Genomic DNA, 14,335 nt, shown 5'->3' with positions numbered 1-14,335 from the left:
CTTTGGCCCTTGATGTTGCGCCGATCCAAGCCTACCTAACCTACACTAGCCCACTATCCTCCATATGCCTATCTAATGCCCATTTAAATGCCCATAAAGAGGGAGAGTCCACCACTGTTACTGGCAGGGCATTCCATGAACTCACGACTTGCTGAGTAAAGAATCTACCCCTAACATCTGTCCGTACACCTACCACCCCTTAATTTAAAGCTATGCCCCCTCGTAATAGCGGACTCCATACGTGGAAAAAGGTAAACCTGCTCTGAACCCGTTCCAGTGCCTCCACATCCTTCCTATAGTATGGCGACCAAAACTGCACACAATACTCCAGATGCGGCTGCACCAGAGTCTTATACAACTGCAACGTGACCTCAGGACTCCGGAATTCAATTCCTCTACCAATAAAAGCCAGTACACCATATGCCTTCTTCACAGCATTATTTACCTGGGTGGCAACTTTCAGAGATCTGTGTACATGGACACCAAGATCCCTCTGCTCATCCACACTACCAAGTAGCCTACCATTAGCCCAGTAATCCATCTTCTTGTTACTCTTACCAAAGTGAATCACGTCACACTGAGCTACATTGAACACCATTTGCCACCTTTCTGCCCAGCTCTGCAGCTTATCTATATCCCACGGTAACCTGCCACATCCTTCCTCACTGTCAACAACTCCACCGACTTTCGTATCGTCCGCAAACTTGCTCACCCACCCTTCTAACCCCTTCTCCAGGTCATTTATAAAAATGACAAACAGCAATGGTCCCAAAACAGATCCTTGCAGAACACCGCTCGTAACTGCACTCCAAGATGAACCTTTACCATCAACTACTACCCTCTGTCTTCTTCCAGCCAGTCAATTCCCAATCCAAACCTCCAACGCACCCTCAATGCCATACCTCCATATTTTTTGCACTAGCCTACCATGGGGAACCTTATCAAATGCCTTACTAAAATCCATATACACCACATCTACTGCTTCACCCTCGTCCACCTCCTAGTTGCCTTCTCAAAGAATTCAATAAGATTTGTGAGGCACGACCTGCCCTACACAAAACCATGCTGACTGCCCTTGATCACATTATTCCTACCCAGATGTTCATAAATCCTATCCCTTACAATTCTCTCTAAGACTTTGCCCACAACAGAAGTGAGACTCACGGGCCTATAGTTACTAGGGTTATCCCTACTCCCCTTGAACAAGGGAACCACATTTGCTATCCTCCAGTCTTCAGGCACTATTCCTGTAGACAATGAGGACATAAAGATCAAGGCCAATGGCTCTGCAATCTCTTCCCTTGCTTCCCAGAGAATCCTAGGATAAATGCCATCAGGCCCAGGGGACTTACCTATTTTCACTCTTTCCAGAATTTCCAATACCTCTTCCCTCCATACCTCAAAGCCATCCATTCTAATTAATTGTGACTCAATATTCACATCGGCAACAATGTCCTGTTCCTGAGTGAATACTGACGGAAAGTATTCATTCAGTGTCTCCCGAATCTCTTCAGCCTCCACACGCAACTTCCCACTACTATCCTTGACTGGACCTATTCCTACCCTAGTCATCCTTTTATTCCTGACATACCTATAGAAAGCCTTTGGGTGTTCCCTAATCCTACCAACCAAGGACTTTTCATGTCCCCTCCTTGCTGCACTTAGCTCTCTCTTCAGATCCTTCCTGGCTACCTTATAACTCTCAATCGCCCCAATTGAACCTTCACGCCTCATCTTTACATAGGCCGCCCTCTTCCCTTTAACAAAGGATTCCAATTCCTTATTAAACCACGGCTCCCTCACGCGACCCTTTCCTCCCTGCCTGACAGGTACATACTTATCAAGGACACTCAATAGTTGCTCCTTGAACAAGCTCCACATATCGATTGCGCCCTTCCCTTGAAGCCTACTTTTCCAAGCCACGCATCCTAAGTCATGCCTCACCGCATCATAATTTCCCTGCCCCCAGCTATAACTCTTGCCCTGCAGTGCACACTTATCCCTCTCCATCACGAGAGTAAAAGTCATCGAATTGTGGTCACTGTCGCCAAAGTGCTCACCTACCTCCAATTCTAACACCTGGCCTGGTTCGTTACCCAGAACCAAATCCAGTATGGCCTCACCTCTTGTTGGCCTGTCTACATATTGTGTCAGGAAACCCTCCTGCACACATTGGACAAACACCGACCCATCTAACGTACTCGAGCTATAGCTTTCCCAGTCAAAATCTGGAAAGTTAAAGTCCCCCATAATAACTACCCTATTACTTTCACTCTTCTCCTGAATCATCCTCGCAATCCTTTCTTCTTCTCTAGGACTATTAGGAGGCCTGTAGAAAACTCCTAACAGGGTGACCTCGCCTTTCCTATTTCTAACCTCAGCCCAAACTACCTCAGATGGTGAGTCTTAATCCATCGTCCTTTCCACCGCTGTAATACTATCTTTGACAAGCAATGCCACACCTCCCCCTCTTTTACCCCCACCTCTGACCCTACTAAAACATTTAAACCCTGGAACCTGCAACAGCCAATCCTGTCCCTGTTCTACCCATGTCTCCGTAATAGCCTCACCATCGAAATCCCAGGTACCAACCCACGCTGCAAGTTCACCTACCTTATTTTGTATACTTCTTGCATTGAAGTATACACACTTCAAGCCACTTTCCTGCTTACAGGCACCCTCCTTCGAGATCGATGCCATGTTCCTAACTTCCCTACACTCCAGGTCCTGCACCCTAAAGCTACAGTCTAGGTTCCCAAGCCCCTGCAGAGTTAGTTTAAACCCCCCCCCCCCAAAGAGCACTAGCAAACCTCCCCCCAAGGATACTGGTGCCCCTCAGGTTCATCCTGTTTATAGAGGTCCCACCTTCCCCAGAAAGAACCCCAGTTATCCAGGTACTGGAATCCCTGCCTCCTGCACCATCCCTGTAGCCACGTATTTAACTGTTCTCTCTCCCTATTCCTCGACATTCTATCACGTGGCACGGGTAACAAACCAGACAACAACTCTTTGTTCTAACTCTGAGCTTCCAACCTAGCTCCCTGAAAACCTGCCTAACATCCTCGGCCCTCTTCCTACCTATGTCGTTGGTGCCAATGTGGACCACGACTTCGAGCTGCTCCCCCTCTCCCTTAAGGACCCGGAAAACACGATCAGAGAAGTCACATGCCCTTGCACCTGGGAGGCAACATACCAAACATGAATGTCTCTTGCCCCCACAAAACCGCCTATCGAGTCCCCGATAACTATTGCTCTGCTCTTCTCCACCCTTCCCTTCTGAGCAACGGGGACAGGCTCCGTGCCAGAGGCCTAAACCCCATTGCTTACCCCCGGTAAGTCATTCCCCCCCCCCCCCCCCCCCACAAGTATCCAATACGGTATACTTGTTCTTGAGGGGAACGGCCGTAGCGGGTCCCTGCACTGGCTGCTTTCTCCCAATCCCCCTCACTGTCACCCATCTGTCTGCAATCTTTGGAGTTACTACTTCCCTAAAGCTCCAATCTATGACCCCCTCCACTGATGCAAGTAGAACATAATTTCAGAAATAGGAACAAAGTTAAGGAATTTAGCCCTTCAAGGGTGCTGTACCATTCAATAAGATTGACTTTATTTCCACCTTCCCATGCTATCCCAGCATCAACCTTTTCAAACTCATTTAAAAATGTTATGTTTCATTGAAATCAAACTTCATTCCAGATCAAGGGAATATATGCCTGGTTCACATGTTTTTTAAAATTTCATTCATGGATGTGGCTGTTATTAGCAACACCAGTGTTCATTGCTCTTGATAAGATGGTAGTGAGTTGCATTCTGACTTGTGCCTTGTAGATAGTTGGCAGGCTTTGGACAGTTAGGACATAAGTTACTCCACACACAATTCCCACATTGTTGTAGCCCGAATATTTATGCAGATGGTTCAGAGTAATCCCCGGGATGTTGGTGGTGGAGGATTTGAAGATGGTAATGCAGTTGATCATTAAGGGAAATTATTTATGTTCTTTCTTGTTTAAAATGGTCATTGCCTCAGTAGTCATTGTACCATGTCATTTTCTGATCTTGCTATGTGCTGGCATGGACTTCTTGAAAGGTGGACCACAAAACTGATGTAAAAAAGGGAGGATATGGCATTAATGTAAATGAGCAAAAAACATAAAAATGGACTGTAAATGCTTCTGTGACTATGTAAAAGAAAATATTTAGATACATGAATTTATTGGAGATAGAAACAGAAGAATTTATGATAACGAAATGGCAGAGAAGCTAAATTTACTTTTTGTCTCCATGAGAAAGATGTAAGAAATCCTCAAAAGGTGAGAGGTGCAAAATATCAGAACATGAAATTGAAAGAAATTGGTATGAATAACAAAAGTTATATTGAAGAATTTGAATACGAGTACAAATATGTCTTGATTCAATTATATTGAACCTCAGTGCGACTCCATCTGGAGTATTATGTGTGGTTTTCATTTTGTTGCCAATGGAAGGATGTACATGCAATTGAACTGCAATGGAGGCTCATCCCAGAATAACACCTCAGGTTATAATATATGGAAAGAGTGAGAAAACTGTTCTGATATTCTTTTTGAGTTTAGAAGAATTGACAGGAAAAGACAGGGTGGGTAAAGATAAACTATTTCCACTGGTTGGGGATTTTGAACCTTGGGGACATAAGTTCAGAATTAGGGCCAGATCGTTCAATTGAGATGTTAGGAAGTACTGCTACACACAGCATCGTAGATGTTTGGAACTGTCTTCCACAAATGACAGTGGAAGCTGGATTTTAGATTGGCGATTGATAATTGTTTGTTAAGATATCAAGGGATATGGGCCAAAGGTAGGTAAATGGAGTTAGGCCACAAATTAGCCATGATCTCATTGAATGATGGAACAAGATCAACAAGGGCTGAATGGCCTACTCCTGTTCCTATAATGATAGATGATTTAATTAAAACTTACAAAATTCTTAAAGTCTGCACAAAGGCTGTTTCATCTAGAGTGCTTAGAACCAGGACACATTGTCTCAGAATCATAATTAAACTATTTCCGACTGTAATGAGGAGGAATTTTTTTTACTCAATCTTTTGAATTCTGTAAACCAGATGGCTTTGGAAGCACAGCCATTGAGTATGTTTAAGATGAAAATTGATTTCTAGATACTAACAACTACAAGGGATATGAGTATAGCATGTGAAAATGGCATTGAGGTCAATTTTCAGCCATGACCTCGAAAGGAAGAACAGGCTCAGGAGGCTGAAAGGCCTACTGCTCTTCTATCTCCTGTCTGAAGGGTTGCAAATGGTATGGAACATTGCAAACACTGCAAAACATCAATGAACAACCCCACATTTGATCTTATATCAGAGGAAAGATAATTGATGAAGCAGCTGAAGATGATTGGGGTTTGAACAGTGCTCCAAAGAACCTATCTCTGAGCCAAAAAGCCTGTATTCAAATCCTACCTGCTCCTGAGCTGTTTAAGCACACTTCTGACACGCTGGTGGGGGGAGGCATGGAAACATACTTTCAGCATTTACCCTGTCAAATCCCTTAAAGAATCTTGTATGTTTCAATGAGACCACTTCTGATTCCTGTAAACTGCAGTGAGCAGAATACCAACCTGTTTAGCCTTTGTTCATAAGATAATCCCTTCACATCAGGGATCATCCTAGTGACCCATCTTTGAACTGTCTCCAATGAAGTAATATATTTTCTTAGTTATGGGGACCAAAACTGCTCTCCGTGCTCTAGATGTGCTCTTACTAGCATCTTTCTATTCAAATTCCTTCCCAGGGTATGGGTGTCACCGGCCAGGCCAGCATTTATTACCCACCCCTGATTGTTCAGCTGTTGTGTGAACCAGATGGGGTTTTCTGACCATTAACAGTTCAGATATTTATTGAAATCAAATTCCACCACCTGCCATGTCAAGATTCAGGTCCCCAGAACATTACCTGAGTGTCAGGATTGATAGTCTAGTGATAATATCATGAGGCCATCACCTCCCCTTACAGCTGCAGTAAGACCTCCCTAGTTGTATATTCCATACCTGTTGAAATTAGAGTCAACATTCCATTAGCTGCCTTGATTACCTCAACAAAAAAAACCAAAGAGCTGCAGATGCTGGAAATCACAAAGAAAGTCAGAATTTGCTGGAAAAAGTAAGCAGTTCTGGCAGAGGGAGAGAAAGCAGAGTTAGCATTTTGGGTCCAGATACCCTTTTTCAGAGCTAACACCTGTCATTAACTCTCTTCTCCTCCACCCCTCGCCTACCCCAGTACCTTCTCTTGCATATATTTTCCAAGTCACTGCTCGTTCTGAACAAAAACTGAACCAATGTTTCACTGGACCTGAAACAGTTAACTCTGCCTTCTCTCCACAGATGCTGCTGGACCTGAGTTTTTCCAGCAATTTCTGGTTTTCTCTCTTGCTTACTTGCAGAACCTATGTGCTGCTTTCTGCATTTAATACACAAGTGCCCGGACGTCCCTTTGTGTTGCGGCTTTCTGTATTTTTCTCCAAGTAAATAATATTTTGTTCTTCCTTCCTAAATGAGCTTCACATTTTCTCACATGCTCCATTTGCCAATTATTAACCACTTACTTAACCTACCAATATTTCTCTTTAAACTGCTTATCTTTTTATGGCCTGGCTTTCTACCTATTTTCATGCTGGTTATAAATTTGAGTACAGTATATTTATTTCCTTCTCTCAAGTCATTAATATATACAGTATTGTAATCAGTTGTGGTCCCAGTACTGATCCCTGTGAAACCCTATTGGTTGCTTGTTACTAACCTGAAAAGCACCTCTTAATCCCACTAGCTGTTTTCTGCCCGTGAGTCATTTCTCCCTCCAACACTATGGGCTCTTATGAGTTAACCTTTTGTGACTCCTGATGCCCATTGATTTTAATTTTGCTAGGGTTCCTTCATACGACACATTATCAAATAATATGCTGTTGGGTGATAATTTTCCAGATCTGATTTGTGCTGTTTTCTGTGGTCAGAACATGCCTGAACAATTATCCATACAGTCAGGTAGATAATAGCATTGCAGCTGTGCTGGAACAGCTTCACCAAGCACATGGCTAGTTCTAGGCACAGGTCTTCACTGCAATCATTAAGATGTTATCAACCTTTACTGTTTCCAGTGCGCCGTGATGCTTCTTAATATAACATAGAATGAATTGAAAACTGGCAACCTCAGGAGGCCAAGATGGATATCCAGTTGGCACTTGTTTGAAAATGAATTCAGCTCTCTCTTTAATATACTCAGCTGCACAATCTTTGAAGTTTGAGGAGTCTCTAATTAGTTGTTTAATTGTTATCTACCGTATTGATTGGACAAGAAGTTCTTTTGTATTTTCTTGTCTCAGTCAATTGCCTGTGGCTTTTCTGCAGCAATAATACAACTGAGTTGCTTGTTGACCATTTCAGAGGGCTCTTAGTAGTTTATTACATTGCTTTGGTCTAAAGTCACATGTAGGTCAGACTGAGTGAGGATAACGGATTTCCTTCCATGAAGGATATTAGTGAGCATTTTTTCTGCCCAATCTGGTAATTTCATGGTGGTTATTAAAATTGGTTTTTTAATTCCATATTTTTATTAATTATTGAACTTCAAATTTTTCCAAGTCATTGATTTGAAATCGTGTATGTAGATCATTAATCCTGGTCCCTGGGTTATTGGTAGAGTAATATTACCATGATGCTACTGCTCCAATCTCTGATTCTGTTCATTAACTTGAGGCTGTGTTGTGTATTTTAGACCATAGGATATTGGAGAATAATTACACCAGCTGTTGTAAAAGCTTCAGTGTCACAAAAGTGATGTCATTTATCAAAGACGTGTCCTTTCTAGCACCTAACTGATGTTCAGAGGGAATGGTACCCTTAGAAAATTAAGAAATGATATAGCATAGAAATATCATTTGTTCCATTGTGATTGTGAACCCATTGCTAGTGATATCCAGTTTGTCAAATCCTAGTCTTTTCCTCCCAGCCCTGAAATTTTTACTTCACAGTGACGTGATAAGCAAACATTGTGTGCTTTCCAGTTGAAAAAAGCAATTGTTCGCCACTACTTTGTGCTGTCTGTGTCCATGCTAATTTTGTATTGACAGTGTCATTTCATCAATTGCATTGCCATTAATTTTATTGACATAGCTTGTGTTTCAGTTTGTATATCATTGACGTTAGTTTGATTGGCTAGATTTATTCCAATTCCCTTTTAAGAACAGATGTAACATTTCTAATTTTGACTGGGTAAACATTCTCTCCTAGTTGCAGCTTACCTGTAGTTTGAATGAAAAATATCAGTGCTAACTTTTTCTTTGTATTCACAATGTAACGTGATTATTCAAAATTATTTTTAAAGGTATTCCTGCTGCTTCCTTAGTAACTCCTGCAGATGTCATCAAAACAAGACTTCAAGTAGCAGCTCGTGCTGGTCAGACTACCTATAGTGGTGTTATTGACTGTTTTAGGAAGATCTTAAGAGAGGAAGGTCCCAGAGCTTTATGGAAGGGAGCTGGAGGTATGGAATGCTAATGCTTCATATGATTAAGGCTTGAACAGGAGAGGATAATCTATATAAAAAGAATTAGTCAAGTAACATGAAGAAACTTGCTTTTTAATTTTCCCACAGCCCGTGTCTGCCGGTCCTCACCTCAGTTTGGTGTAACTCTGGTGAGTTACGAACTTTTGCAAAGGTGGCTCAACATTGACTTTGGGGGAATGTAAGTACATGTTTGCAATCAGTGTTTTGTCTGTGGCACAATTTGGATGTAGTTTTCATGTTATTTCTGATTTATGGAATGACAGTGTGTGCGAAGTTGAGATCAGCTGGTCATTCAGTCTTACATGTTTCAATGTAGCATTGCCAAACCCATACTGCAGTTTGAACATGTTGATGTGCAAAAATGACCAGATACACTAGTTTTGTCTTGCCCTTCCTCTCCCGTTCTAGCAAAGCACTGCATACACACTCCATTACATGCATATTTCAGTATTGTAAATTTTAGGTCATGAACAGCAAAACAGAAAAAAGCAAGTTATTGGGTTTTTTTTAGCGAACATTATAAGATAGTAAAGGATCTTTATTGTTTGTAATGCCATTGAAGCCTTGTTCTGGGGCAGCTCTTAAACAAACGAAATTAAGAACAATGATAATTGTGCAGTCTAGGCTGGTTTCTATATACCCACTCCATGTCATCCCCAGTTTCCCTACCCACTTTTCTCTGCTTCAAATAAAATGGTCCTAGCCCCTCTTCATGGCTAAACTGCTCTATCCTAGACAACATCCTGGTGAATCTTCTCTGACACCTCTCTAGTGCAATCACATCCTTCCTATAGTGTGGTGACCAGACCTGCCCACAATTCTCCAGCCATGGCTGGAGAAAAGTCCTGGACATCTCCAACATAATCTCTTTGCTCTTATAATCTATGCCAAAATTGATAAAAGCAGGAGTGCCTTTTTAACTACCCAATTAGCCTGCCCTACCACCTTCAGGGATCTGTAGACTAGCACTCTGTTGCAAGAATTTCCTGGGTCTGATAGTAGCCCAACTATCTTCTAACCCTTATCTGCAGGGAGTTACCTGAGAAAAAATCCTTAGTGTTAAATTAGTCTTTATTATTTAGCTAAAACTAGGGAATTTAAAAACAATACCCCAGAGACTTGGAGTAAATGATTACAGAGACAGATACCACTGATGTTTTAGTGGCTTCTTCAGAGGTTCGCTGAATAAACAACTTTTTTTGACGGTAGGCTTTATCTTATGTTTCCCTTTGCTATTTGCAGAAGAGTCAGCTCTTAGAACAAATGGTTCTATGCATGTTTAACTAACAGTTATGTGTCCTTGTGAATTATTCACAGGTAAAAATTCACAACACTTATTAAATATTGCTGTACAAGTTATTTCATTAAGGTATTATTTTTTAAATCCTTTCCCACTCCCAATCCCTCTGTTCCTCTAAGCGCTCGTGTCCTGCCATTCATTGAGTACTCACTTGTCTTGTTCCTATTTCCAATATGCATCACCTCACACTTCTCAGTTAAATTCCACCTGTCACTGATCTGACCAACCTGTTTATATCCTCCTGTAATCTTGTTGCTCAACCACCTGCCAATTTTTGTTTATCTAGAAACTTCTTCTCCCACTTCACATTTTCTTCTATGTCATTTACATACACTACAAACAATAAAACAGCATGTTGCAATGAGTAACTCAACACCCCTACTCTAACACCTGGAAAGACAAGGGCAACACATGCATATGAACATAGCTCCCGGCCAATCTCCTCAGCCACAATCCATCCCGATATGGGATTCTCCTTCTATTTGCATTTGGGTATAAGGCAATCAATGCTTGCAAAGTGAGTGACACCCACATTCCATAAAGAAATAAGTTGTTAAAATAGCTTATACTTTGCTACATAATCACAACAGTTCAGACCTGTGTTTTCATTGGTACAGTGTACTATTAAATTAAGCACGTTCAAAAAATTGTTGATACTAGTGGTCAGCTGACCTATAAGTCAACTAATTTTTAATGTTGGGTTCTGCTCCTGGGAGTTTTCAATTCCATTCTCTTCAGTTAAAGTTAAAAGAATGCTATGCTATTCATTCCCATTACTACAATTTAACTGTATTCGAATTAGCTGAATTTTTCTTTTCCCATCTGGCAAACTGAAGAGTAATTTTACAGTGCAGACGTAGACCAGCACAGTCTAGTTTGAGAGCATGAGATGGGATGCAATTTTAAAAATGAGCTTCACTGAGCTCATTCCTATTCATCACAACTGTTTGAGATTCATCCGGGGAGAAGTGCACTGTATTGTTTGTTTTGCTGCTCTCATTCTCGCAAGTAGTTCTCACCAAAGTCACTGCTAAAATCTTTTATTCAACAGCAAACCTGTTGGTTCTGAGCCCACACCGAAATCTAGGATCGCCGACCTTCCTCCCGTCTCGCCTCATCACATTGGAGGATACAAACTAGCTGCTGCCACTTTTGCTGGAGTTGAAAACAAATTTGGCCTCTACCTGCCTAAATTTAGATCATCAGGTGTAGCTTCAATCCATCCACAAGCGTCACCTGGTTCTCCAGAATCTTAAAAGATCTCCCAAAGCAATGAGGTGCAATGTATAAAGCTGCATGTAGGTGGAGGTCAGTTGGAATTTGATTGAAATCATGTATTTCCTAATTAAATTTTTGTAATAATACTAAATGTTTGAATTGTTTGCATTGCAGAAAATTGTTGCTACAGAATTTACTTGTATAATTTTAGAGATCATGTGTAAAAGATGAAACAAAACTCCACCTACAGCTAGAAATAAATACTTAAAACCACTTAAATTTCATGATTGTTTCAAAAAGCAATGTATTCAATTGTTGATTTCTGACTTGAATACTGTTGATATTTGTTGTGTTGACTGCTATGGACACTTTAAAGTTGTTTTATTCTTGATGTGATTTTTCTTGATCTTTTCTTCTCTTGCTTATGAAGCACCAGAAAAAAGTTCAAAACAGAACTTATTATTAATGAAAAAGTATCTAATGTTACAAAGTTTAATGCACATTTTATTTTGTTCATTCATTAAAGTGCAGAAAAGTTATTTTAACTTGTTTGGGTTCAAAAATTGTTTCACAATAATGCAACTGATATCAAACTTGGCTTAAATGTGGGCAGGTTGGTTAATGTTTTACTTCTGCATATTAAGATTCAAACTCTGGTGTGGGCAGAGCTCATGCACATCCGCAATGAAAACACTGCTATAGCATGAAAAACCATTTTGTTTAATAATATTATCAGTGAAGAAGGATTCTCCGTAAAGTCTGTATATTAGACACAAGTTGAAAAGATGGACGAGTGTGCTCAGTATAAAACAGAATTCTTTAAAAATGCATTTTGTAAGTATTCTTACAAACGTGACAGGAGTAGTCAAGTAACGACCAACCCTAAGAATTTTCATGCCTTTCACGAATGTTAAATAAATGCCAGCTTCTGGCTGAACCATGTCCTCAGCATTTCCAAAAAAACCCTATTAAAATCAATAGCTGTAATACATACGAAGGGAGTTGATTCTTCCTTTTGGAATTGGGTCACTTTTCTAGCTGGCATAATAATCCAACATTAATACTGATTTTAAATTTTTTAAATTTAAGATTGCATTATTTTAGATTTTGCTTTACAAAACTTGTACTTGATATACCTGTACATATTGTACATCTGTACAGACACCATAGGGACTGAGTAAAACAGAAGTGGTGCAATAAGCTTAAGTTAAAGGTTGGTGGAAGACATTGTACAGATTATAATTTTGTTAAATCATGCCAGGATATTACTGTTTGAATCATAATTTTCATTGTATTGATTTCTTTAATGAGAATGAGGCTGTTAGATTTGGTGTCTGAATTGCTGGGAAGTCTGGATATAATTTTAGGCCAATAGGTAAATCAACCTGAGCTCAAACTTGCTTTTTATGATGTATATTTCAGCACATTTGCTGGAGGTGTTCTTTTATTTTGTAATTGGGTGTTTCTCAGTAAATTGAAGCTGCATCTGAATTGTGTACAGACTAAAATTGCATTATTCATTAACCTACCACCAGCAGTTTGTGTGACAAGGAATACATCTAATGTGACATTTCTACAATTAAACTGTATATATGGCAGATAAAATCTTTTGCATTTCAGTATGTTTATGGGGAATTAAAACTTAATAGTAAATGTATAACTTGGAGCAAATAGATGGTGCCTGAACTTTTTCACTGTGGTTGAGAGTACACTTGTGGTCTTGAACCACAATAATAAGGCTACTTTTCCTTTCACAGGAACTTTGCACTCCTGATGCAAACAAAACAACTAAACCAATGAAGGAAGATTTGAAAATAAAAATGTAAATACTTTGAAGTATAGGCCACTTGGTCCTATGGTAATAAGTTGACTGGTAATTTCTCACAAATTCCTACACGAAAACCAGAACACATTTTTACTTGTTTTATTATTTATGTAAAACTGTCATTAAAACTAGTACACAACTTTATAAAGACCAAGTCATTTTTACCATTTGGTTAGTTTAATGAGCACAATATTTTTCTCCATTTTAATAGTACTGGGCAAAATACTCTAATCTCAAGTATGCCCTACTCAGGATAACAAAAACCAGGCCAGTAAAATTTCTGGAAATAATTCTCAGCACTCAAACTGAATTGAAAGGACATATAATAAGTGATAGTCAGTTCAAGGGTCTTCTGTAATGGGGGATGGGAGTTTTCCTTTTTAAGACCCTTTAAAGGGGAAAGGTTTTGAGCAAGAAATTGTAACCACTGTGGTTATTCTGCCCCTTTGTCCACATGTCATATTACAGTTGTCCAAATTACAACAGCAGTCTTTTTTTAAGAATGGACCAGTTTAGGACAGTTGATACCCTTACCACTATTAGTGAAGAGAGATAATCAGCAAAAGGTAGCAAGTGCAAATTTTATTCCCTGTGTTGTTACTTTGATATTTTTGAATCTATTCTAAAAAAGCAAATAGTTAAGTGAAAAATTCTTGCATCTGGCTCAGTAATCCATGGGTGAGGTTTAGGAGCTGGTTTACTAAGCCATCAAGTTATATTCAGAGAAAAAGCATATAAAAATTACAAACCTGATTTGGAAAAGATAAAATTAAATTTGGAAGTACTCTACAATTAAGTCATGCCTTGAACTCTAATCTGCTATTCATGCTGTAATTTCATCTTCTGCATCAGCTCTGTTCGCATTTATTTCTGCCAGTGTCCGAGCAAATCGTGTCCATTCATCATTTCGAGGAACTGCTAGTTGCTGTTAAAAGAAATGAGTGTTTAAAAATGCTAATCATTACTTTCAATATTAAAACTAAAAGATGCAGTTAAACGCAGAAGCAATTGGAAGAAGGATTCTAAATACAGATTTTACTGACCTGATAATATTGAGAATTAGTGATAGAACAAAACTGGAGTTCAAATTTTAAAAAAAACTTTTTGCACTGAAGGTTCATGGAAAACATAGGATCTAGATCCTTTCCTCCAATATAGGAAATTGTCTTGTTTATAATATCGGGCAGTGAGATGATCATAGGGAGTAACTGTGCCAAGTGTTATTAGCACAGATAACCATGTACTTGCAGAAGATATCACTGAGCAGCAACATAGAAGAGGAAACCCGTAATGGGCCCTTGCAGAACTTGAGGTCTTAGAACATAGAACAGTACAGCACAGAACAGGCCCTTCTTCCACGATGTTGTGCTGGCCATTGATCCTCATGTATGCACCCTCAAATTTATGCATGTCCAGCAGTCTCTTAAATGTCCC

The 14,335-nt window shown here is 39.8% G+C and overlaps 2 protein-coding genes across 5 annotated transcripts in view; one reads left to right on the top strand and one right to left on the bottom strand.

Annotated features, from left to right (window-relative positions):
* The window catches only part of LOC132817112 (electrogenic aspartate/glutamate antiporter SLC25A12, mitochondrial-like), a 130,043-nt gene extending 117,362 nt beyond the window's left edge, over window positions 1-12,681 (top strand). For all 4 annotated transcript variants that reach the window (XM_060827289.1, XM_060827291.1, XM_060827290.1 and 1 more), the window contains 3 exons: window positions 8,376-8,534; window positions 8,646-8,736; window positions 10,910-12,681. In XM_060827289.1, the coding sequence (XP_060683272.1) occupies window positions 8,376-8,534; window positions 8,646-8,736; window positions 10,910-11,114 (455 nt within the window). In that variant the 3' untranslated portion in view covers window positions 11,115-12,681. The remainder of the gene's footprint in view (window positions 1-8,375; window positions 8,535-8,645; window positions 8,737-10,909) is intronic.
* A 332-nt stretch (window positions 12,682-13,013) lies between these two features.
* Window positions 13,014-14,335, bottom strand: part of LOC132817113 (cytoplasmic dynein 1 intermediate chain 2-like) — a 91,234-nt gene continuing 89,912 nt past the window's right edge. The window contains exon 16 of the mRNA XM_060827293.1: window positions 13,014-13,826. Within this exon, the coding sequence (XP_060683276.1) occupies window positions 13,725-13,826 (102 nt within the window). The 3' untranslated portion in view covers window positions 13,014-13,724. The remainder of the gene's footprint in view (window positions 13,827-14,335) is intronic.

This window comes from Hemiscyllium ocellatum, chromosome 7, assembly GCF_020745735.1.
Source record: "Hemiscyllium ocellatum isolate sHemOce1 chromosome 7, sHemOce1.pat.X.cur, whole genome shotgun sequence".
NCBI lineage: Eukaryota > Metazoa > Chordata > Chondrichthyes > Orectolobiformes > Hemiscylliidae > Hemiscyllium > Hemiscyllium ocellatum.
Note: the sequence above shows the minus strand (reverse complement) of the source record. Positions and strands in the feature narration are given on the sequence as shown.